A 26,318-nucleotide genomic window follows, 5' to 3' on the forward strand; every position below is an offset into this window, starting at 1 on the left:
TATATACATACACACACACACACAAAGTATATAAAGTGGCAAACAAGATTGTCTGTGTTGATCTTCCTCTGTACACAGTGGGTACCATTTATAGAAGAGAGTCTGGAAGAGTAACACAACACCCATATGAACTGGAGAAGATGGTTGTTTGCTACGGCCAACACTGACAGTATAAGGATCAATATCACATGCTGTCAGTTTGTTTTCAATCCTATTTTCATGTATTTGATATATAAGTACTTTCAGATTCTTCTCTATTAAAATACTCCCAGTTGTATGTCCCTCTCACTTCACTGGAATGCGATGCAAACACTTGCATTATCTAACAACATAGAGTAAGGTAATTCAGATTAAAACTATCAGTACATATGTGGTGCATGTAGCACAAAATGACTTACAATTTAGGCTTAGCAAATACTGGTGGAGGCTCCTTTAAAGATGCTGCAAATGCTGAGTATGACTGACCATTTAGCATATCCTGATTATTTAACCCGTAGTTCTTTGCAGTGATGAAACCATCGTCAGATGAGCTTTCACTTGCTTTATCATCTTCTGGCAAATTGAAATGAACTCTTAAGCCAATTTTTGAACTTGGTCTTGGTTCATTGTGGTTCACTAGAACTCCCTCCAGCTTAGGTTTTGGGGGGGTTTCAATCACATTAAAAGCGTCAATCTTGATTGTGCTAATGGTTATGGGAGGTTTATTGATATTTTCAGTGGAACCTGTAACAAGAATGTATTATCAGAAATGCATGCAAAACATCATAAAAAGCTAAATTAAGCATTGAAGTACTCTGCAAAAACATGGTACTTTGATCTCCATTATTCAATTATGTAATGTGCTTTAGGACCTGTGTCGATGGGCTTTTTCATTACAAACAGGTTTGCATTCCCATACAAATGTTTGGGAATGCAAAACCGACTTAAAGCAGGTAAAATGCAGGTCAGGAAGACGCCAACGGCAAGTCAAATACACCTGTCGGTGAATTTTGTATGATCTCAGAAGTGTCCCAAAGTGATGTCAAACTGATGCCATCGACACAAACCCAAATCCGTCCACATAGGGCTTCAGACCACTATGCAGTACCCTATTAGTGAGGATAAATAATGCTAAGCCATTACACAAAACCCAGGTATTTCAAATATAAATAAATAATTTAAAAAAAAAGTATAGCCACCAAAGTTTTCTTTGTTGCCCCACAAGCTCTGTACTACAGAAGGTATGATACTACATCTCACACAGATGAGTGGTTTATACTTTAATCATGCAATCATCTGCAAGCTAAAACCCTGTATTTTTTATTTCCATTGCACATGATTGAATATTTGAAGGAAGCACAGTTTTACCTTGTTAAGAAAGCAAAAAGTACTTACTGTACTGTACAATTTGTAAAACAAACACTCACTTTGCTAAGCCACTATCCTTATATGAGGGCATACCCTGGTGAGACAAAAAACTATTTTTTTATATTAATGGAATTGATGACTTAAATCTTTTCTGTTTTAGGAAGGCAATGCTGCTCACCAGAATAGAGAGCAAACAATAATGAATGTTATGAAAGCTGTATACACAGGAATGTCGGTATAATTACAGGGAAATTCTGGGAATCCAAGAAGAGGGGTTGCACAGCAGATGGTTTTGTAATCAGGAATAGTGACTGATATATGAGCAGCATGCCAGCCAAGTGTAGAAGACAAACAAGATAATGAATTATGCATTTGGGTACAGCCTGAGTCAGCATGGAGTATGACACAGCAATAGATCAAAGCAAAATATATACGATTTAACATGTTATCAATCTTTAATTTATCAAAATATGATGTTTCAATTATGGTTGGATGGTGGGGGGGACTGAACTATATCTTTTTGGGGATTCCAGCTGTGAGATCCCACTGCAGGCTTCCCAATTTCTCCACAAATCAAGTCTCGCTCCACCTGCTGCTTTTCCCTAATGGAAAACTACAAAAATCCAACAGAGACAGCAATGACATGTGGCAAGCAGTTGATCAATAAGCTCAGCAGCATCTGCCCAAAACCAAAATATGTGTTTGGATAGAAAGACCTCAGAAAGGACCATTCAACTTTCATAATTATAACTGAAGAATAATCATAATTTAATCACTTTTACAGAATATCTAAACCCCCATCCTTCCAGAGGCATTTCTACAGCAGGGCAAACTAGGCATTTGCCTTAGGCGGCACTTTTCAGGCAGGGGTGCCCCCCAAACCAGTGAGGTAGAGCCTCACCTGCCATTAAGAGAAAGAAAAAATTATCGTTAGCCGAATCCACCGACGAGCTCAGCCTCCTTTCTCCGACGCTGGCAAAAGTGATACGGCACGCACCTGTTACTATTTTAACAGGCGCTCGCTGTATCCAGCTTCTGACAGGATAAGCAAAATGCACAGCTGGCTTCCCCGCTATGCTAATAGCGCAAACTGTCAGAAGCTGGATACAGCGAGCGCATGTTTAAATAGTAACAGGTGCATGCTGTATCACTTCTGCCAGTGTCGGAGAAAGGAGGCTGAGGTTGTCGGTGGATTCGGCTAAAGATAATTTTGACAGGTTATGCAAAATGTCTTAAACAGGAAGGGGTGGGGCAAATTTAGATTGGGGGGTGCCCAAGTTTAGTCTTGCCTAGGGCAGCACAAAACCAAAATACAACATTGCGTCCCTCACAAACATCAATCTTACTACTACATCTAAATGTAGTGGCTGCACTCGGTTTTTTTTCCGGGCTTTTTTTTCCCTTAGATTTTTCCTGGTGATCCTTCAAATAACACCTTTCCTCTCCTTATGTGGCATGCTCTCTCCTCCTCTTGATCAATGGAGGAAGTTATGGTTGTCACCCAGGCTGGACTACAAACATGTCTTCCTCTTTTTATTTCTATAACATAGCTGGGTGATGTTATAAGTAGAAGGAAGAAAACATTGTTTATTCTTTCAGTTCAGCTCACAGGAAGTGACAAGGACACTGCATAGTTACATAGTTAGTCAGGTTGAAAAAAGACACAAGTCCATCGAGTTCAACCTATACTCGAGTTGACCTTGCATTTCTGGCAAGATCAACAGAAACTTTCTGTATTCGCTGAAAATGTTCTTTAGCCTGAAAAATGAAAACTAATGGACCAACCACATCTAAGGACTAGTTAACTGAAACAGATTAAATTATTGTTCTCAGGTTTAGATATCCTTTAAACTGAGCTCTCTGACACTCTGCTACTGAGACATGGCATTGTTATTAAAGTCATTTCACCATCCAAATTGGAGGAATAGTTGAACTGGTAAATACATTCTTAAGCTGGTCATATACCAGTACATTTTGCAAAAACATCATTTTTGGAACATTCCTTCCATTTTCTAACAGTTAATGTGGTCAAATCAAGGTTCGTTTTCAACCGTAGTAATGAAAAAAACAGAACGGGCAGCTGGAATTTTTTTTTACAAACAAATGCAGTTTGTACAATGTATGTGGTCTTCATTCAGCAAACTCTATTCATTCCAAAATCAAATGTTAAACGGAAACAAAATTTGACATTGGTCAAATCTCTGGAAGTATTATTGAATGTTCTGATGAAATTTTTCACACGAATGAAAATAGTTATTTTGTGCAAACAATGCGCCTGGTTCATTGAAGCTGGAGAGAAGAGAACTAGCACAACATTTTGTTGCCAAAAGCAACCAATCAAGTTTTAACTTTAATTATATGGTCAAAATAAAAAAAGACCTCTCATTGGTCACCTGTAGCAAATCTAGTTTTTCTTTTCATTTTATTTTTTCCAGTTTTAATGAACCAGCCTATAATAAACTATCATCCTTGTAATCCAAAAGTTTTAATGTAAGCTCATTTATAAATAAAATGTTTACCTTTCACAGTCAAATTAGCAGTGCTTGAAGTGGTTCCATATTTGTTGCTTGCTGTACATGTAAACATGCCAGAATCTTCAGAGAAGACTTCTGCAATGACTAAAGTGCATATTTCTTCTGTGGAAGAAAACATAACAAGTTTTGTATCTTTCAGTTTCTATATTTGATTAATTAGTAAGTGAATAGCCAGTCATACACTAGCAGACAATGGAAGCATTGGAATGGAATGGAATAAAAGCATGATCAGTAAGCATATTCCACTGCAATATATGGAACCCTGTTAAAGTGACATTAAAGTCAAAAAGATTTTACCCTCCCCCCAATGTTAATTAAAGCACTTACCTTAAATGATGTTTCTTAATCCGATCTTCTTCTTCTTTCCTGTCGTTTTCATCTGTCCCTCCAGCGCTGCTGCGGGTCTCTGATCCAGCACTGACTCCTCTGTCCTTGCTGGCACTTCCTGTCCCACGGTATCTGCATGCGGGTGAACGCGTCCATATACTTACCTTGTGTCTCTCCTTGTCTTCCGGTCGAAAATGTGAACTGCGCATGGGCCCGCTCCAAGATGCTTTGCGGCCGCCCGAGAATTTTCACATTTTCGGACGGGAGCGCGCGGGGAAGACACAGGTAAGTATTAACCCTTTTCAAAGCGTTTTTTTTTTTTTTTACACTTTTTGCATATATCTACTGCTTGCTAGCAGTAGATATATGCAAAAAAGCGTAGGGTTTAATAACCCTTTAAGTTTATGGGGGCAGCAGTGATGATGACAGAAGGAAAAAGGCAGTTTTAAATAAAAAGACCTGACACTCCAAATTAGAAATACTGTATATCCCCTCCCAGGAATTTCAGATAATAGGTTCCATACTGGCACACAGTAAGGAGGCCAATTTAAAAAGGTCTATGCTGATCTTATTTCATTATGGGGATAGTGCTAGAGAAAAAGTTAGCAGTCACTAATCCTAATAAGCTTACCTTTCCCTCCAGCAATTTCACAACAGTCATTTCCACTATGGATATTTTTGAGCTTTATTAAAGTGACACTATACTCAGGAGTTAAATCTTCAAAAAATGCATTCAAGTACCCTAGCTATTAAAATTTAGCTTATTTGTGTATCACTCGGCTGTAGATCCTCAAAATCATCTCTGAATTGGTGCTGACACTGTCCTTTCTTCTGGAGGGTGGCTACTTTTGTTCCCCATGGTCCCTGTGTGGGTTGTAAAGTAGTCAACGCTCCAAGCTCACTCTCCTGATGGACTCCAATTTCAATACAAATTAGTAAACTAAACGTAAGATTGTAGTCCATCACGTGAGTGAGCTTGGAGTGGTGACTACTTTACAACACACACAGGGACCATGGGGAACAAAAACCCCCCCAGAAGGAAGGACAGTGTCAGCACCAATTCAGAGATGATTTGATGATTTACAGCCGAGTGATACACAAATAAGATACATTTGAATAGCTAGGGTACTTGAATGCATTTTTTGAAGACTGTCAAAAGTTAACAAGAAAAATTTCACTATTGTTTTCTAATGTCACTTTGCTGCAATGAAAATGCATTCATAAATATAACTTAACTCATCCGAAATTAACAAAAATTTCGGATTGGTCCGAATCTGAATCCCGAAATGAATTGACTTTTGAACCGGAATCCTGAAAAATGAAATAACGAAAAATCCGAAACAAAACAAACTGAACCAAATTGCTGGCTTACATGTCTACTGTATTCCTGAGAGTTTTGGGTGTTCCCTACTGCCTTTCATGTTCTAGCTGCTCCTGTTGTATTTTCCGTAATGTACAATAGATAAAGAAATTCAAATAGGCAGAAATCATAAGAGACTATCAGGTCATTTAAATCTATAGCATCTACCAAAAATGATATTATCAGCTTTGGGCAATATGACATTACTGAGATAGCTGATCTATATTATAAAAGGTTGTCGTGAACACCTTAAATAAATAGATGACTGTCTGGGTATTCAGCCAGCTAACCACCAACAAAACATCAGCATGTCTACCATGTACCATGTAACATTTTTAAAGATTTTTAATGAACAAATATAGATATCGCAATATAGTAATGAACAAGGATAAGGGATTGCATTCAAGGTTTAAATTATTACCTGGTTCCGCCATAGATCGAGGCTCTAGAAAGGGTCAATAGAAAAAAATGTATTATTAACTTGTTTCAAACATAATTACATAGTTACATAGTTTCTCTACCAATTTTAGGTGATGTCCTCTAGTACATGTTATGGAGTTTACTGTAAAAAGTTTACTGCTGATCTTGCCATCACCACCATACATTTTGTACATTAAAATCACATCGCCTCACTTCAGGCGTGAACAAGTCTAAATTTAGCAAACCTTATCTCATAGCTTTGGTCCTCCGTCACCTTAATTAGTTTAGTTGCCCTTCTCAGGACTCTCTCCAGCTCCAGGACATTCTTTCTGTGGATTGGTGACCAAAACTGAACCGCATACAATATATAATATAATATATAATTGTCTTGAAGTGCACGGAATTAGCAATAGCAATACCAAGGCTTGTTTTTATGCTGGGTAGCAATCAATACTAAGTTATTTAGGAATCATGGGCTACCCAAAAACATATGACAATAAGACGATACCTCTGACAAACAATATAACATCATATAAATGAACAATCTTTTGTACATAATAATCATTCTATAAACAGTAATCATTTTCTATACCGCAAAAGGAGTGTTTTCACAATTATACACATGCAACAGTTCTGGGTAATAATCATTCAACTAACTATAAAATGACTGTTTATCTGAAAACAAATGTAAAATTTTACCTCTATGGATTGATTTTTCAGGCTAAGGTTGTCTATATAAAAAGCTCAACTATACGATCAATCTTAGACAAAATTAATTTTAACTCAGACAACTATCTTACACTAAATGGCAAAAAGGTTGTGAATACCTGGCCATCCAACCTATATGAGCTTGTTGGATGTTCAATTCCAACACCATGGGCATTGATATTGAATTTGTGCCAATTCAGCCAAAAACAAGATTGTGAGGTCAGTTACTGATGTTGGACAAGGCAGGGCCGTAGGAAGGGCGAGGCGAGTGAGGCACTCACCTCGGGTGCAGGCTGGGAGGGGGCGCAGCAAGGGCCCTGGTATTCCGTCATTTGGGGGTGGGGGGCGGCCCAGAGAGCAACAAGAGTACCCGACGGGGACTACCCACTGCACGGAGCTCCCGCCCGCCGCCCGTGTCATATAATCAGCAGACACCTGTCTTTGTTTAGAGAGCTGCAAACTACATTTTCCAGCAGGCAGCGGCACAGCGCAGCAAGGAACATGTGGCCAGTGGGGTGGAAGTGAGGTAAGGTGACTAAGCCTCAGTCACTGAGGGAACTTCTGACTGGAGGTCCGTGCAGTCCAGCCTGGCGATGATAGAGGAGGCTTCCTGGCGGGGATCCGACAGAGAACTGTGGACCGCATCAGAGAGGAGAGCTCCAGGACAGCTGCAGCCAGCAGGTACTGTGACACTGGGTATGACAGTATTTTTTCACTCCCCTTCTTCTCCATCTTGTTCTGTACTGTATGATACAGTACAGTCTATATCTGCTGTGTGTGACAACTGTGTGCCTCGGCCTCTATAGTATGTTTTATCTCTATTATTTAAATTATGGTTAAAAAAAAAAATTGTGAGGGATGCTTAATGGGGTCAGTATGAAGTCTTTACTGTCCCCATTGAGCATCCCCCCACATACTTTTTTTTTAGCTATAATTTAAATAATAGAGATAAAACTGTTTTATAAAACATCTCTAATTGATGATGTTCCTGACCCCCCCGTGATACCCCCCCTGCAAACTACCCCACCTACACCCTTATAATATGCCCCTGTGAGAGGGAGCTGTGGAGCCTCAGCCTGCTGGATGTCAGAGCCTTGTTGGTTAATGGGGCCCTCTTCCTCCTGCCGAGCCCTCTTCCTCCTGCCCCAAGTGGTGGAACGCCAGGGCCCGGTCACAGCTGTAACTCCAGTAGTTCCGCCACATGGGGGGCACTGACAGGGGGCACTGGCCCATTAACCTATTCCCCACTGACATTGGCCTGCAAAGCACTGACATTGGCTCCTGGGACTACAGCTTCCAGCATGCAGCAGGCCAACACACTACAGCTTCCTCCCACAGTGGTTTATACTAATACCAGAACTACTAGAGTTGCAGTGGCCACATTGACCACAGTGGGCCCCCTCTGACCACAGTGGCCCCCCACTGACCACAGGGAGCCCGCACTAACCACGGGGAGCCTCCACTGACCACCAGAGAGCGCATACTGACCACCTGAGAGCCTGCACAGCCCTCCTGAGACACTCCGGACATCAGGCAGCAAATCTGGAGCAGTACAGAGTATGTAGCTTTATATTATTTTGCATTGCTGTATAAGGGGGGAGACGACGACACAATTTTTTTTTTTTAATCGGTGTTCCAATTCATCCAAGGGGTGTTCAAGAGGGTTGTGGTCAGTGCTCTGTATTGGCCATTGCAGTTCCTCCACACCAAACACATCAAACCATGAAGTTATGGACCTAGTTTTGTGCACCTGAACTCAATAATTTGGAGTGGTGTCCATTTGGCCTTAAAATATGTCTGTGGATAGATTGCCTTACAGTTATTTGGGTGTCAAATTTACATTATTCTGCTTATTTCATAACACTGAAAATAATAATGTAGTTTATACCACATCAACCAGTTACAAATCAGATTGTAAACGATGAGTGTAGTCATGCTAATGTAGGCTGACACATGATTAGTTTTTGCACCTTGTCTATAATTAAAGTCTCAAAGCTACTAATGATATCCTCAGTCTAAATTCCCTATACATAAGGAAAACACGATGTCACAAAATATCTTATGCAAAACAACTAGAAGTAGTTGGGAGTAATAGAAAAAATAGTAATAGAAAATAGGACAGTGCTTTGAATAACATACTTTTCTGTAAAATTCGAAAATCCGGAGAATCTTCAATCAGAGTTCCTTCCCTGTACCATTCGACTTTCGGGGATGGAGATCCCTTCACTCTGCTTTCAAACACAACTAACTGACCCTCAGAGGCAGTTATATCCTGCAATGTCTATTAAATAGAACAGATGAAACAAACGGAAAAACAAATATAGGACCATGTGTAGGGAGTTAAATTACTTTTAGTAACACAAAACATATAATAAAGACAATTGAGCTGGAACTCGGCATTCATTTCTAAATGAAAATACTGAGGAAAGATGATTAAATGTCTAGAAAAGGGTTAAATACATCTATTCTCATCTTCTGTTTAACTGTGGAAACAGGTAGATCCTTTGTGCTCTTTAGAATGGAAACTTTAGGACTTATTCATGAGAATTGTTCTCACGTTCAAGTGTGTAGCGTATACAAAGAATATAGAAATGTAAAATCTTAAAAGCCACCAACTATGCAACTAGACAAGATGAATTCAAGTGACAAATAGCACCTTGCGCCAAACCCTGTGTAGCTGCAAGCACTATAAGAAGTGTTACCCTCTGAATATATAAAATTATAATGAATGTGCTGAGCTTCATCTAGAACAATACATAAACAAATCTCTATAATAAATATGTGCTTAAATAAAACATGCAATCAAAAAAGTGTTCACTTCATGTCCAGGGCGGAGTCTCGCAGACGTGGATTGGAGATTGCATGGTCGGCAGCACAGCTCCTGTTTGATCTGTCTTTGCACCCAGAGAACACTGTGACACGGAGAGAGAGTTGTCGAGCATACATTTTATTTGAAGTTTTATGTCTACTTTCCTCATGTGAGTAGTTTTTTTAAATAAAGGAGGTTTTTTAATTTTGCGGTTTTACGCTATGGGCTGTTTTTATGTTTGATTGGATATGGTCGTGATGACACACTGACGTAATTTTCTGTGCAACGATTGTGGAGAGATGGCCTTTGAATAAGATCGATTGGAGACCCATTAAAGCGATTCTAGACCTGTTCAGGTCTATTTATAAGGTGAGCGGCCACTGAGAGGGGGAGCACCTGGGTGATAATTGGAGTTGACGTATGGACTTTGTACAAAGAACTTTCACAGTGGAAGGATAAAGAGCGTGGTGCACTTGGGACAAATCTTGAGCACTATATACGTGTGATTCCACATTTGTGTATATTTGAACACGGAATATATGATTGGACTTTCCAGAGGACTATTATTTACAAGAAGATTCATTGTGAACACTTTTTTGATTGCATGTATTATTTAAGCACATATTTATTATAGAGATTTGTTTATGTATTGTTCTAGATGAAGCGCAGCACATTCATTATAATTAGACAAGATGAATTACTTACTATCTGTAGTATTCCAGTCTCCATGGATGGAATAACTCTCAAAATATTTTAAATATTAATGTTTTGTTTGTGCAATGTAATTACCTATATTTTTTGCCTCATTACAATATATTAACATAATTTACCTTGGTGAAAACTGGAGCAGCCATTAATGGTCTTCCATCTAGTCCTTGTAGGTATGTATTCGGGCCCTGTGAAATATTGATAATTCAGAAAGGAAAATCAATAAACATTAACAATTGCATCTCCCAAAATATATGGGTTAACTGTGTCCCTGCTGAGGAAATTCCCCAACTTTTATTGTTTGGTGACCATTATCTTCAAGACTAAATATCTACCCAATGGGACACAAAGAGCAAAATAAGTTTTAACTATTCCCTACTCAACCCAAAGCTAAAAGAAGACGGCTTTAGAACTGGTTTAAAAAACTAACTGGTTTGCTAACACGATCTAAGAAATTCTATACATGGGTCATTATTGAGCACATTAGGTACTGGACCTAATTTGATGATAATCCGGCAAAGTATTTCAGGAATATGATCCCCATGGCCATTTATCATTTCATTTAGGTTTCGGTTAGGTGAAAAGATAAGATGGAAAATGCAGTTTTAATCCAGTGGAAGATTAATATGCCTATGTCTAAATCTAAAACAGGCTGAATTATTTTATTTTCAATATCAAATGATAACCACATGACCTGCATGATTAGAAATCTAGACTGACTTGAACTAGTTCTAATCTTCAACAAAGAAAAGAAAAGGGATGTATTGTGCTAAGTCTGAGACTATACCAGCCTACTGAGCTTTCCTACTGATCGATTGAATGACAGGTGGCTTGAGAGGCTGAAAGGGATTTTGCAAGGCTTACATTTTAGAGCAAAGGTTGAGATTTGCATGTACCTCTAACTTCCTATAAAGGAGTATTTACTAATCACTTTGACATGTCCGTTTCACAGAAAGTTACACCTACTTATGTATTCATTTATTCTAGGATATAAAATATCTGTCTCATTATATGCTATATGTGAACATATTACATATAATTTACCTGCTGCGTTATTGCTGGTTGCACATTCTGTACAACTGTGATAGGAACATTTATCTCCTGGCGAACAACTTCCTTTGGCATCTCCGGAGTAGCTAATGACAGATGTTCAGCCTGTGACCTTCACAACAATACAGCAAAGTCAGTGATTCATTTATCTGAATATTTTGGGTTAACATTCGCTAACAAAAAGACAAAAACAGATAAAATAACAAAAAATAGCTTAAAATTAAAGCAAGGAAATTACAATTATAATCACAGCTTTAACTATGAACCATATTAGAGTGACTGCCAATTTAGCAATATGTATCAGCTATAAATGTAGTGTGCTAATCTACAAAAATTCCAGAATTCCAATATGGCCAGTTAATAGACATGTGCAATTCGTTTCGTTCCGAAACGAAATTCAAACGAATTTTCGGAAATTCGGACATTCGGATGTATCCGAATTCCCAATTACAGATATAACGAATGCAAACGAATCCGCATTTCCGTTTCCGAAATTCATTAGCGGTAGTTCTTTCGAACAATCGTTTCGTTTTAGTTTCTTATTCGTTTCTTTCGTTCGTTGCAGCAAAGTGACATTAGAGGAGGAGCAAAACATTTTTCCCCCCTCAAATGTCACTTTGCTGCAACGAACGAACGAATGAACGAAACGAAACGACCGTTTGAACGAACTACCGCTAACGAATTTCATCCGAATTCCGAATCTGAATTGACTTCTCACACCCGAATCCTGAAAAACTAAATAACACAAAATCCGGATCAAAACTAATTTTTTGCCAGTGCACATGTCTACCAGTTACACAGTCTGCGTATAAATTGCAAGTACATCGATAAAAAAAAATTCTGAAAAATGATTTAATGTGTGAATGGAAAGTCTGAAAAATAATAATAGTATATACCATATATAGACAAACTACAATGGCAAAAAGGAACAGTAATAGGACACCAACAAGGAAAAATGGAGACTTAACAGAAAAGGTGCAAAGTCACAAAATTACAACCTCTGAAATAACCACAGAATTAAATCAGAACATGGGTAGGGCTGTTCATCGTTAAAAATACATAGTAAATGTATATGAATAAGTATGTTTATACTTGAGCAGTTTTAATTAAAAAAAAGTAAATTAACATTTTTTTACTATCTGAAATCTGAATGAAAACAGTATTTACCAACATTAAAATGTATTTAGTTATACTTAAATATAATAAGATATACAATGAAAATTGCATGATAATCTGAATAAGTAAAGACAAATGTATGCATTTAGGTCAAGCAAAATATAAATGAATGTATTTAATAATTCAACCTAACAAAATAGGAAACAAGTCAGTTTAAATGCAAGTAACATGTGCCATATGTAAGAGAATATTGGAAGTAATAAAATGATGAACCTAATTTATTCTGGCTATAAGGGTGCATATTCCAGTACTGATATGTAGTCCTCTTAGAGGTTGGCTCTAGACATATACATGTCTCACTGAAATTGATAGGTAGTAAGATATGTGCCTATCACTTGCACTGTTGTAGTGCCAGAACCCACCACAGTGTTCTTGTCGACTTGGATAACCTGTGTGTTAAAAGTTTCCTTTGATCCACTGAAAAGGGATCAGCGCTTGTTTGAGCATGTTGGAAAATCTTTGTCTGCATTAACAAATGTTTTGGATGCTCAAATGTACTTGGCACCCCATAGTCAACATCTACATTGCATAGTTATATGACTATCGCAGTTCATTGGTGTAGAGATGTAGAATGTTTGGCAAAAGTTTTAATCTGTTTTCTTAACAGAAAGGGGAATAACCATGGCTCGCTTACACAACGAATTCTGAGCATGCCGGAAATTCTTTGTCGATGCTCAGGAGTGTTCAATATCATTATTTACTAAACTATGTACTAAACGACACAACCTAATAGTTGTACTCAAGTGCAGCTAAAATCACCTACATAGCTTGCAACTATTAGGTTATGTATAGTATTCAATTAGGTATTTTTAACTGTTCTGGAGCTGTTGATGTGAAAATGTCTAATTCTGAAGCTGCTGACTGGGTGGGAATCCATTTTGAAGCTTCTGACTGAGCCATTGTGGTGCTGCTGATTGGCAGAGATCCCGTTCTGGAACTGTTGTCTGGGAGAGATCCCATTCTGGAGCTGCTGACTGGGAGATGTCAACCTCTTGAGCTGCTGATTTGGAGAGATCCTATTATGACTTGAAAAGGTCTCATTCTGGAGACATAACACAGTGACGTGCGGACATCTGATAATAACAGCTGGCCATGGAACATGTAAATCATATAAGTTTCTGATTAATGGAGTTATCTGCTCAACCTACTGTGTACATTTATCTTCTGTCCAAACTACACCTGATATCCCAAATATCTATCCTCTACTGTAAGAAGCAAGTGTAAAGAAAATGTATTTGTACCAAATACATACCAGACTTGAAGGAAACCTGTACTGAGTCAATTTGGACTCTGCTACTGCTGACCCCTCTTTCTAAAAAAAATACTCTACATTTCTCTAGGTACAGGATTCCTTTTTCAAAAATAAAATATAATAAGAAATAACTGAACACCACATACGTACTGATCTATGTCAGTCTTGTTTGTGTCACCTTCAGAATCAGAGGATGACGCTCCTAAAGAAAAAAGAAGAATTATGTCACATTTGCATATGGTACATAAGCACCCAGTCATCAAAATACTGTGCAAGTCATGTACAATTAGCTATTATCTAGGAGATTCTCTTTTATCCCTATCTAGAGATAAAAAATTGTGTTGAGTTTGAAGAATAAAGCAAGCAGTTTAAAGCAATCATTTACTTTGCCAAAGATTACACAAGCCATCATACTGTATATGAACTATTCAGCGTATACACAATTTACTGGTACATAATCATTGGACATAAACTTTGCTCTACAGCAGGAATATGTAGATAAAGATGAGGGCTTAGCTGATGACTTTTTAGAAAAAGCCAACATTTGAATATCAGTAATAATGCTGTTTAGGCTGCTCATTTTGGGGAAAGAAGGGATGCAGATGGAGAGGTTTATGAAGGTATGATTATGTTTGCAGGCCTGGGCAATAAAAGGTTTACTTTCAAATGTTCATGTTTGAAGTGAAAAAATGTGTGGCATGTTCATGGGGAACAGTCACAGAGACCTCTTTGAACCTCTTCCCTTTTTGTCCTTTTGAAAGCCTTATCACACATACTACTAATATGCAGATATTCCAGGTAAGCCTATACACCTTATGCTTTAGATATTAAGTAGAAATATTTTCATTAAAGTGACTGCCATGAACTGCTCATATAACCACCCTGTAAAAGTAGAAGATAAATACTTACCTTTCCAATGGGCAGTGTCCTAAAACTTCACTGCAATGCAGATCTCCAGCAACTGCTGGCATCCAACACTTCTGGGTGTGTTGAAAACCCGGGGGCCCTGACACATGCTGTGATTGCTCCTGTTGGCCCCTACATCACTACAGGACACATTAGTGGCATTAGGACCAGATGGAGGTAAGTTCAAGAAGTAACAGGGTGGTATAGTTCCATTACGAGTAGTCAGGGATGGATTTACTCTGAAGGAAACCCGTTTGCAGTAAGCCTGTCATCCTAATCCAGGGTTTGCAATTTAGTGAGTGAATGGTAATTGGAACAAGTATGAAAAACAGGAGTTTAAACTCTTCAGACTTCACTGGCTGAAGACTTGTTTCAGGTCAGTGACTTATTAGGTATTAAGATAACATCCAGAGTCTGCACCTTTAAAATTAAGTAAGCGGTAGCAACTCCTATTATCCTTATATGTTTCAAAGCTGTTGGTTAGCTCTTTCACACTCTGTTTCCATGATTTAAAGCATTTGAAATTATTGGCATGAAGAGGCACACAGACTATGCAGAGAGTATTTATACAATGTGCATTGGATCTTTGTGAAACTATTGTATGGAAAGTGAAATCTGAGATCAGATGGGGAATTGCATCACTGGTTTGCCTGGTCAACCTTGTCTGCTATTTGTATACATCTGAATCATGTTTCCCCCTTTGTCTATATTTAACCTGTTCTAGAAAATGAGTATGGAATTATGTAGTGTCATGTCTAATACAGCAGCAATAATGCTAGAACTTCTACAAGTAGAATGATTCATGTTTCAATAGGTTACCTTCTACATAAATCTCTGCAGACGTTGAATCTGTTCCATAAATATTTGATGCAAAACAAGAGTAACGTCCAGTGTCCTCTTCAAAGGCCTCAGTAATAACTAAAGTATTCAGATCCCCGTTTTTCTGTATTAGGATATATGGAGAGTTTTCAAGTTCCTTCCCTTCACAGTACCATCTGCAAAAGGGAAACAAGTAATGCAGTGTTTCCACGTTTACAAAAAGCAACAATTAACAGCCATCATCAAGAAAAAGAAATGAATGGGGCAGTCCACCCAAAACGGCAAGGTGAGCAGGAACCAAGGCAGATCCTGGGGAAGCATCCCTGCTGAAAATTCCAAGATACAGAAAAAGACATTGGGTGACCCAGTTTCTGATTGTAAATCAAAGCCTGCCCCAGGGGACAAAAAGTGAGGGAGAACCTTTTGCCTTTTCTCACAGTCACCCTAATGTGAAATATCCACTTGAGGGATATATGAGGTTTTAAAAATTTACTATGAAGGACCATTACAGATAATCCCACTATTGGCCCAGTTTAAAAACCACAGTTGATCTATCTATCTAAAATATAAATATGTGCTATGTGCTGTTGGGGGAGGGGGGATTTAAGTGCCTTAATTTGCCCTGCAAAGGCAAAGCAAAGGGTCTCATTAATGAAAAGAAGAACATTGATTTTATGTCCTGCCTTGCAATCACTTAATATAACATGTACCCATTTCTACCTACAACGGACTATATTATGTGGCAATTTAGAAGCAAATAGTGCTTAGCAAAAATAACAAGATACTGTAGAGATCAATAGCCCCTTCATTCAAAGATAAAATAACAAAGCCAGCTGTTGCTGAAAAAATCACCTTCAATCCAGAGATTTCCCCCACAGTACTTTTTTTCTGTGGCTAGATGTCCTTAGCCTGATGTCCAGCAACATTCAACCCACTTCTTCTGAACCCAGGTCATCCTGGACCTACCCCAACCTTTTTATGGACAGGAGAAGCATCTCAGAGATGAGCTAATCTGTCTGTCAATCTGCTTTCTCTTCCTATAAGCATTCTTCTTGTCAGCAGATGAACTAACTGGCTCCGTGGAAGCTTTTCCTCTGACACCTTAACCCGCCCAATACATATTTCAGTTGAAACCATTTAAAACCAACATTTTCCATTATGTTACAACAGATCTATCTATTGTTGCTTTCTTCATGAAGGCTCTGGGTGGTCAAGCAGGGACAGTCAAGTTCCTGTGCATGTTGCTCACCACAGGTCACAGAAGGTTCTACCAGCCACAGTTAGAATAAGATGCTGCAACTCAGCAACATGGCTGTCCCAGCTTGACTACCCAGAGTCTACACCATCAACACCGTATGAACCCCAGAAGAAAGTTTGTCTTTGGTGCGGACAGGTTACAGATCTTTGAATACCAGCAAACACCAGCACAGCAAGTGTCTATGACATGATAGTAATTATAGTGATAAGTGAGCTTAAATAACTGCAATGTGACAGACTGCTGCATCAACAAGAGGCTGAACACAAATAAATCAAACTGTACCGTAATTAGATACTAATTCAAATATGAAAAGCATGGAGAGTCTTCAAATAACATCTCAAAATACTCTTCCAACACCAGCCATAGCTGAAGCCAATAGTCTAAAGTAAGGAATTAGATTACTTTATAACAATATTAACGATAATAAAGCAGTTGCAAACACCACATAAAAGCTGCGTTGAATATATGCCAAAAAACTGTTTGTATAAAGCTAAGTTTGTGTCATACTAATTGTATTAGTGTCAATAGTACTAAGAGTTCTCTGTGTGATTGACCTCCACAGAGAAATCTATTATCTGTATGGAGGACATTTTGTTCTTTGCAGCTGGAAGCATTAATGTGAATGTGCACTGTGTAAAGTGCTGTGTAAATTGTCGGCGCTATATAAATACCAATAATAAATAATAAACATTAAATTTAAGTATGCAGTTGCTCACAAAACTTTGAATCTTGCAGAAGCATCCTGTGCTGACAGGACTTTAATGGCAAGGGTATAATAAAATGTTTATAGTCTCCATCTTCTAGGGACCCATGATCTCTACCTACTGTTACAGAAATAATGACAGTAGATCCTCTTAAATCCTTTGACCATATGGCATACATGAGAGGGTCTTGGAACAGTCATGTTCTCAGAGCTAAGAAACTTGGAGAATATATTGGAGCCCCACCTTTTCATTTTAAAGTCCTTTGGGATGGAGGGAATACCACACTGCTTTTGTTAGGTGGAGTATTGAACTTTGCAATAAAGCTGAAACATCATGCCTATACAATGTGACCTGGAAACAGCAGTCCGTGTTACCAGGTTATATTTAATAACTTTGTTATGACCTTTTTTGACCTTTTCTTTTGACCTTCTCATTTCTTGTTGCTATATTACTGAAAAAGGCCTAAAAACAAATATTCTTTAACCTTCAATTTGTTGTAAATTTACCAGAATATAGATGCACTCTAACTTCTCCATAAGTTTTTATGGCCTTTTAAAAAATATCAGGTTATTGCATGTAATCCTGTCTCCAATTCATATTCTTTGTTTAATGTTTATTTTTTTGTAACAATGATGGAAATCAATGGTAACATTTTTAGTAAAATTCACAGTAATCATGAAAAACACAAATTGGGGTCGACTGATTATCGGATCTACCGATTATTATGGCCGATATTCACACATTTTTAAGAAATCGGAATTGGTCTCAAATTTACCAATATTACCAAGTGCTGACAGTGAAAGGGAGCCCCACCGTCAGGTGCCCAGCTGCTGCAGCAGCAACCAGTGCCTCCGGTGTGCCCCCCGCAACCAGTACCTTCAGTGTCCCCCCACACATCCAGTGCCTCCAGTATGCCCCCCCCCACAACCTTCCAGTGGTTCCAGTGTGCCCCCACATCCAGTGCTTCCATTGTGCCCCCACATCCAGTGCCTCCAGTGTGCCTCCCACCCACACAACCCCATTCATCTGCTAGATACAGCATCTGGCAGCTGAATGTAAACAGCAGGCAGTGGGTAGGAGCAATTGTACCTGCCCACTGAGCAGAGGGGTAGACCTGAGAGATAACTTTTCTCTCAGGTACACTACTCTGCTGATTGACAGCAGGCAGTGAGTGGGTGCACTAGCAAGCCTGTTATTGACTATTGCAATTTGCTCCTGCCCACTGCTTGCTGTTTACATGCAGTTGCAGGCTGTGGAATCTTGCCACCAGCAGATGAACACATAGGGGTCTATTCACAAAAGGGTGAAGAGTTTGGAGAAGGCAGGAAAAGTGAACGATCTAGGGCAAAATAGCTGAACTCGAAAGTGAGCTGAATTGGAGAATTTCTCCAAATCATCTTTTTTGGCCTAGATTGTTCACTTCTCTTGCCTTCTCTAAACTCTTCACCCTTCAGTGAATAGACCTCATAATCTGGTGACCGGACTATATGTTCACCCGCTGACACAAGTTTCCCTAGTCAGATGTAGAGCTGCAGCTAACGATTATTTTCAAAATCGATTAGTTAGCCGATTATTAAGTTCGATTAATCGGTTAATCGGATAAACTATAAAATAAAGTTTAAAAATGGCTCCAGTGATGGACTACTAGTTTGTATTGAGGTTGTAGTCCATCACAGGAGCAAGCTTGGAGCGGTGGAAGTATAAACAGAATATCAGCACCTGATATCTGTTATCAGCCTAAAAGGTGGCCCATAATCGGTATTGGTTTCGGTTCTGAAAAAATTATATCAATCGACCCCTAATACAAATTACAGTATGAAGAAAAATGGATAGGAACAGACCACCATGATATACGCTTTGGGGGCCCATCAGAATTAATGATAATGCAGACTATATAGTGTGTATATCCCAGCTACAATCCATGTTTTCCCCTTTCTGTGTAGTTGCACAGGTGAGTTATTTTAAAACATTCTTAAAAAAACAGACTTATTATTTTACCTGTGATACTGTGAAAGCAGCTTAAGAAATTGAGCTGAGGTCCCTGAGGACCAGCTTGAGAAACATTTGGTAACCATGGATTTTCCTACATAGCCGTAATATCTTTACACAACCTTAATATACAACACTGCAATACAATTCTTTTGCTCCATAAAAGCCTAACTTATATTGCATGTGTCCTCTGTTATTCTGCTAGCTGAGGAGGTTTCATATCTAAAGTTCAAGTGTTTCTTGGATAGATCTCAATTTTTTTATCAGCAGCGCCAGTCATTTGACTTTCAGGGCCTGGAGCCTGAAGATTCACCAGCAGGAGCAGCTGTCCGAAAGCATCGGTCTTAGTAAATCACAAATACAATTATGTTCAAAAAAATTATATAAATTCAGTTCAGAATGACTGGCTAACGTTCTCGTCTCAATATGCAACAATGGATTGTAAACTGATCTTAATTCAAGTAAAAACAATCAGTCTTTTTACATAGCTATATAGGTATTAAATAGATATTTAAAACAATCAAGGTCATACGTTTACAGGTTAAATGAATACATACACTGTATATTTCATCACTCATCCTTTATTGGCAATAGCCATAACAGAATGCTTTCTGAAGCTGCTGATGACAACTGCACAGCAATTGAACGTATTAACGAGGAACTTTACCCATATCTTCAAAATAACAACAAATACACCTTTAGAAATATTTAGTAATGACAATCTACAAACTTATAGATAATTGCCGGCTTTTTATTCTTTGCATACCTCATTTTTCTTTTCCTTCTCATTCTTTTGTCAGTGGGCATTTTTACTAAGCACAGATGAATTCATATCCCTTAACTTCCTGGAACTCTGGCACATCATCTCACGGGAGCAAAATGCCTTTCCCTGAGATCTGGTGAGATTACAGATGGGATTTCCCAGCAATGCGCTGCTGCTGTAACCTTCCCAGGATGCAGCGCTTGGGCACATTACATAATCTGTGCCCAAGAGGACCAGGAAGTGGAAAAACAATAATTTTATGTAAAAGAAAAATATGTTTGTTTAACTAGTAAATGTAAGATGGTTTCATATCAACATGCAGAGCTGAATGCTAAAAATATTTTTAATCAAAGGTTGTAAAGGTCCACTTTAACCCCATTCATTTAGAACTTTATGAATTCATGTATATGTTCGGGATGTATTATTTAATTGGAAGTAAGTCGATGGAGAGACCCTCCGCACTCCTCACAGAAGTCCCGGCCAAATGAGAAAAGGTGGTGCTCGCAGTGATGTATTACCACGGATAGCGCCGTGCAGACACAGAAGATGCAGGAAATCACCAGCACTCAGTAATAAAGATAAATATGTCCCTTTTATTGGACAATAAGCGTCACAGACATCCCAAAAAACGTTTTTTGGGATGTCTGTGACGCTTATTGTCCAATAAAAGGGACATATTTATCTTCATTACTGAGTGCTGGTGATTTCCTGCTTATTTTATTTAATTGGAAGGCTACAGACTACACCACAATATTTCCATGGGAATGAGATCAGGTTTAACCATTCTTAAATATGAATTATATTTTGTTTAACTAATTTTTTATATCGTTCTGTGTTTTGGGTAACTGTCATGTCATGTTGCATGACCCAGCTTCTTCTTTAGAACTTTAGGTCACAGGCAGATGCCCCAACATCTTTCAGAATTTTCTGGTGCATCCTGGAATTATTTAACTCCTCAACAAATGGGAGCTGTGCAGGTCATGAGCAAAACAAAGCAGCCCCATACATTATACCCACAGAATACAGGAGAGCAGGTTGGACCCATACCTGTTTCATTGATTGGCAAACCTGACTCCCATTACTCTTTTTTTTCCCAGGTGTAAGTATACTACAGGTTTACATACAATGACTTAAAATATTCAAACAATGGGGAATGAAGTTGATTTACTAAAGACAAATAGGTTGTTTACTTTGCAAAATTGTTTTTACTTTGCAGTGGAATTTCCCCTTTATCATAGTGAATAAGACAATGCTCTGCTGACTGCCATCATCCAATCATGTGCATGTTTTTTTTATTTCCTTTGCATGTAATTGGGTATTCTCTGCAAAGTGAATTTTCACCACATTAACTAAGCTAAGAGAATATTCCCTTGCAAAGAGAACAGCCTATTTCCCTTTAGTATAGCAACCCCAATGTCTTCAGTAGTTATGGCAATATAACATTGTGTTTACTCATATGAAGATATGATTATTTCAGTGGTCCAGGGGTTTTTGCACAACTGTAAAAAAATATCATGTATTTAAAGGAGAACTATGGGGTTAAGGCTTTTCCCCATAGTTCTCCATAGGGTAACTCGAGAACACAAACTAGCGTCCTCCCATCACCCTAAGCTCAGTATACCGCGAGCTACAGCTCGCGGTATACTGAGACGCCACAGTATACCGCGGGCTACTGCTCGCGGTATACTGAGACGCCACAGCTGAAGCGGATCCCAACAATTATGTCTGGAGAGAAATAAATCTTTTTTAAATTACTGCACATAGAGGATTTCGCCGCCTTTTCTTCGTCTTTTTTCCCCCTGGGAGATCTTAATAGGTTTCCGTCCCCAGCGAGAGGTGAGGGAGCCTGCCAGAGGGAGGAAAAAAGCAGACCAGATCTTTTGAGAAAGGAGGACGGATCACAAGAAACCATTGGACTTTCCGGATTGTATGAATTATCCCTGGTTTGAGACGTTTTGAACTGACCACTCTGAACTGACTGCTCACTAAGATCGATGCCGGTATTTTAGTTAAATTAACCCCGCATTTAATCTTTGTCTTTGAGAGGAATCAGAGTGCACGGAGTAGCACTGTATATGTGATAATTTTTCATACTGTTTAATTTTTATTATTTAAGTGTTCGTACTATATTTAAAATTCGTCACGATTTAGAGATTGGGATTTTAGAATTTGTTTTTGTTTTTCTTATACACGACCAATCTGTGACACCGAGTCATTTATATTTGGATTGGTGTCTTTGAATAGATTGTCACATCATTAAGAGGTTTGTTTGGACAAACCATGTACACTTAGTACACAGAAACACCTAATCAATACACCGGCTGGTGATTGAAAACCCTTTTCCCACACCTGATTGTTGTATTGCACAATTATTACCGAGGTAGTGACTACCGAGATTTATAATTTTTTCACAGTAGAATCTGAACTTAGTAACTTCTTCACGTCCTATAGAGTACACATATTTTATTTATATTTTTCGAGACCGAGCGCAACTCACTTGCGATATAATAAGTTCACTCACACACATAGTTGCGGCTGGTCGAACTAATTATTTAGTTATTTAGTTTCACACCTAGCGCAGTGATTCTTGAATTACTAGCTGGCTCTGCCTATCTAGAGGCAGAGCCAGCTGTACCCTCCCCCGTCCAATCCGCCAGTCAGCGCTGGCGGATCGGAGCGGGGAGGGGGGAATCCAGCCACTCCCCTGTCACCGCAGAGAGCTGTGACAGGATCGAGAGGTGAGCGAACGCAGGTATGTGTTCGCTCACTTCCCGATCTACTGAGCCGACCTGTGACAGTCTCATTGTCACACGTTGGCTAGAACTACGAGGTGAGTGAAAAGCACTCACCTCATAGTTCTCCTTTAATAATTTAGTTGCAACAGTTATATCCATAGATATTAGATTATTTTCTCCCAGTCTTGAAGTTTTTGCCGGACTCTACAAAAAATTGTTATGTGTAGGTGAAATGCCCATTGCTATTTCCTATAGGTAATAAATTATGTCATATGCATCACCAATATACCCATAGTCAGCCAATAGTAATACAGCAACACAACAAAAAATGTAACCGCTGTACAGGACGCCGAGGGTTGGGTCCTGGAAAGACGCTATATTTCCCCTCTGTTTGGACTGTGGTGCCTTTAAGGGATGAGACGGGGTTAACTCACCTGCTGTAGGAAGTGTGTGTTTAAAAGACAGAAAGTGGTAGCTAGCAGGTGAGGAGTAGTGTGGAGGAGGTTGGAGAGTGGGGATTTGTGGACTGCTGTGAGCTTGAATATCAGTATCCTTGCTGGAAATCTGTAGACTGAGAAAGTTACACTGGAAGTCTTGGACAGTTTAACTGCAATTGCAGCTCTGAAATCTTCATGTCGGTGAGACTGGTCTTTTGTGTTGTACTGAAGAGTTGCTGTCTGAGTTTGCCAGCTGGTCAGTGAAGAGATGAACTGTTGGGTTATTTTGCTGCTGTGAAGCTATTTAAGTTATTAACTTTACTTTATTTGCAAAGCCTGTGTCCTGCGATCCTGCTGGATTCTCCTAATATCACATCGCTTACATGTAAATAAAAAATTTAACCACTCACAAAGACAAATGTGTCCAGCAATCACTTGAAAGCCATGACAACAACATAAACAAGTTGCATACAGTTATCAGCATTTTTTCCTTGAGTAATTCCACATAATTCAAATAAATTCATAATGCAAAATCGACTGCTGTCTTCTGAACCAGTATACTATTTGGATTTAGAAATAGCTGAGTTGTTTAGATCCATTAAATATTCTGCTCTTTCAAATAAATTGAAACAAATTTCGAATTGCAAAACTTTCTTCCCTACATCAGCCAATACATGTGTTTTGTCTGATGCAAGAAAGTACCATTGTTAATACTAGCTGGCTGCCATAAGAAACATGGTTTGAGAATTTAATGTCTATAGGTAGCCTACAAGCTCACCCATTAAAAAAATGATAGTACTCATCATCAGTCTTGTGGTCAGTTGCTCGATCATACAGAATACTTGATGAAATAAACTTTCACAAATTGTAACAACTATATCAATAAATCCAAATTTCTCCAAATATACATGTACTGATGCAAGATTATATATGTCTGTGAAGGTTCTCATTCATCCAGGTCATGGTATATCTGTAAAAAATAAATCAAGGCAACTGGACTTACTGTATTTTTCTTGAAGACATTTCACTGGTCATCCAACCAGCTTTCTCAATCACTAGATGACAATAGATTGAGAAAGCTGGTTGGATGACCAGTGAAATGTTTTTTAGAAAAATACAGCAAGTCCAAGATGATATAGAAACAATAATACAAACTAGAGCAAATACGCATAAGTATTTTGTGCAACTGTTCAATAACCATAACATGGCATACTCTCTATACATATATTTTCACTTCACCATTAATTTCAGAAATTGTTTTGAAATTCTTCATAGCATTCTTTAAACTGTACTATAAAAATGCCAACCTTTTTACAGAGTGCATAAGATGAATAAAGGAAAAGGTTATAATTTTTTGTGTGTGTGTACACTGCAGTTTTCTTAACACCCTGTGATCTGCAGAGCACTGAAACATCTGCAACATCACTTTTCCCTGAAGGTCTAGTGGAAACCTTATACTATGTGACATAAGTGGGTGTTCTGCCAAAAATAATGGCAAAACTTCCATCTGTGTAATATGGTGGAGCAGGACTGAACAAGTCTTTGGAGCCAAGTATTTAATAAGCGTTCAAAAAGAATTAAAGGAGAACTATGAGGTGAGTGCTTTTCAGGTCGGCTCAGTAGATCAGGAAGTGAGCGAACACATACCGGGTTCGCTCGCCTCTCGATCCTGTCACAGCTCTCTGCCGTGACAGGGGGAGGGGCTGGATTCCCCTCTCCCAGCTCCGATCTGCCAGCGCTGACTGGCGGAACGGGACGGGGGAGGGGGTGGGTACAGCTGGCTCTGCCTCTAGATAGGCAGAGCCAGCTGTCACTCACGCAGCTGGGCGGATCCCGTCATCTAAGTTGGGATCCGCTCCGGCTGCAGCGTCTCAGCTCGCGGTATACTGAGCTTAGGGTAACGGGAGGGCGCTAGTTTGTGTCCTCCCGTTACCCTAAGGAGAACAATGGGGAAAAACACTGACCCCATAGTTCTCCTTTAATGATGGCTTTATGTTGGATCCATTTTTGTAATTGTGTGAGTTAACAGAAGGCCATGTTCACAGGATCACGAAACATCCCTTTAGGCTCTTAAGTTTGGCTGACTGGACATTGCTTTCTATTAGGGATGTTCAGATACCAGTTTAGATACCAGTGCCGATACTTGGTATTTTCACGAGAACTACTGGGGTTGCATCGGTTGCAGCTGGGACCTGGCTCTGGCGCTCCACCACTGTCCTGAAATCATTAGTCTGTATTGTTTTTAAAACACTGTCACATGACACTAAACAAAAATGTATCAGTACTTGTCTCTGTAAGTACTTGGACAAGTATCAGTACTTGTACTTGAAAAAATGGTATTGGTACATCTCTTGGTACAAAAATCATACATTAAAACAGGGATGTACAAATCCCAGCTCTGTATGCTCCTTATAAATGACAGCGGCCTCTTAACTTTGTAATTTTTCTCTAGTGTAGTCTTGGAGCTGGAAAAGTATCTGTACATGTACTTGTACCGAGTATGGTACTTGGTATCTGAACATCCCTACTTTCTATGTACATTTTTCAACTACTATGTTTTCCAAAGGCCCCCATGATATTGTAATTTCCTACAAAACATATGGAAATGAGCCACATGGCTTACCAGCTGGTTAACACTGCCCATCCTACTCAGATGGTTATAGCGTCTTTCCAGCAGGAGTAACGTATGGAAGACCCTGCATGAACTCTAATACTAACAGTACAACATTTGTTGCTTTCTGGAGCATGCTTGTTATGTTAGAAAATGAAGATCTGTGCAGTATAATGAATAGTCCACTTTGTTTGGTCTTTTTGTTTTTAAATTTTACAAGTTAATAGCAACTGACCAGAATGGGTGTCAAAGCACCATGAGTCAGTGCTGGCCTGAAATGATATGCACTAAAACATGATCGTGGTGTTTATCTTTCCCAATCTAATAAAAGAAAACATGTTTAGCTGGAATAAAGTTTCATAATAAACCCTATGTGCAGTGTACACTACATGTAAAAGTTTGACA

General features: G+C 38.9%; 1 protein-coding gene across 1 annotated transcript in view; it reads right to left on the minus strand.

Annotated features, from left to right (window-relative positions):
- Window positions 1-26,318, minus strand: part of MYPN (myopalladin) — a 95,175-nt gene that overhangs the window by 19,907 nt on the left and 48,950 nt on the right. The window contains exons 3-10 of the mRNA XM_018567084.1: window positions 15,417-15,592; window positions 13,842-13,893; window positions 11,254-11,375; window positions 10,336-10,403; window positions 8,836-8,977; window positions 5,990-6,013; window positions 3,867-3,983; window positions 399-723 (exon numbers count right to left, since the gene is read on the minus strand). Of these exons, the coding sequence (XP_018422586.1) occupies window positions 399-723; window positions 3,867-3,983; window positions 5,990-6,013; window positions 8,836-8,977; window positions 10,336-10,403; window positions 11,254-11,375; window positions 13,842-13,893; window positions 15,417-15,592 (1,026 nt within the window). The remainder of the gene's footprint in view (window positions 1-398; window positions 724-3,866; window positions 3,984-5,989; window positions 6,014-8,835; window positions 8,978-10,335; window positions 10,404-11,253; window positions 11,376-13,841; window positions 13,894-15,416; window positions 15,593-26,318) is intronic.

The sequence above is a fragment of the Nanorana parkeri genome, unplaced genomic scaffold (assembly GCF_000935625.1).
Source record: "Nanorana parkeri isolate BGI_ZX_2015 unplaced genomic scaffold, ASM93562v1 scaffold1005, whole genome shotgun sequence".
Classification (NCBI taxonomy): domain Eukaryota; kingdom Metazoa; phylum Chordata; class Amphibia; order Anura; family Dicroglossidae; genus Nanorana; species Nanorana parkeri.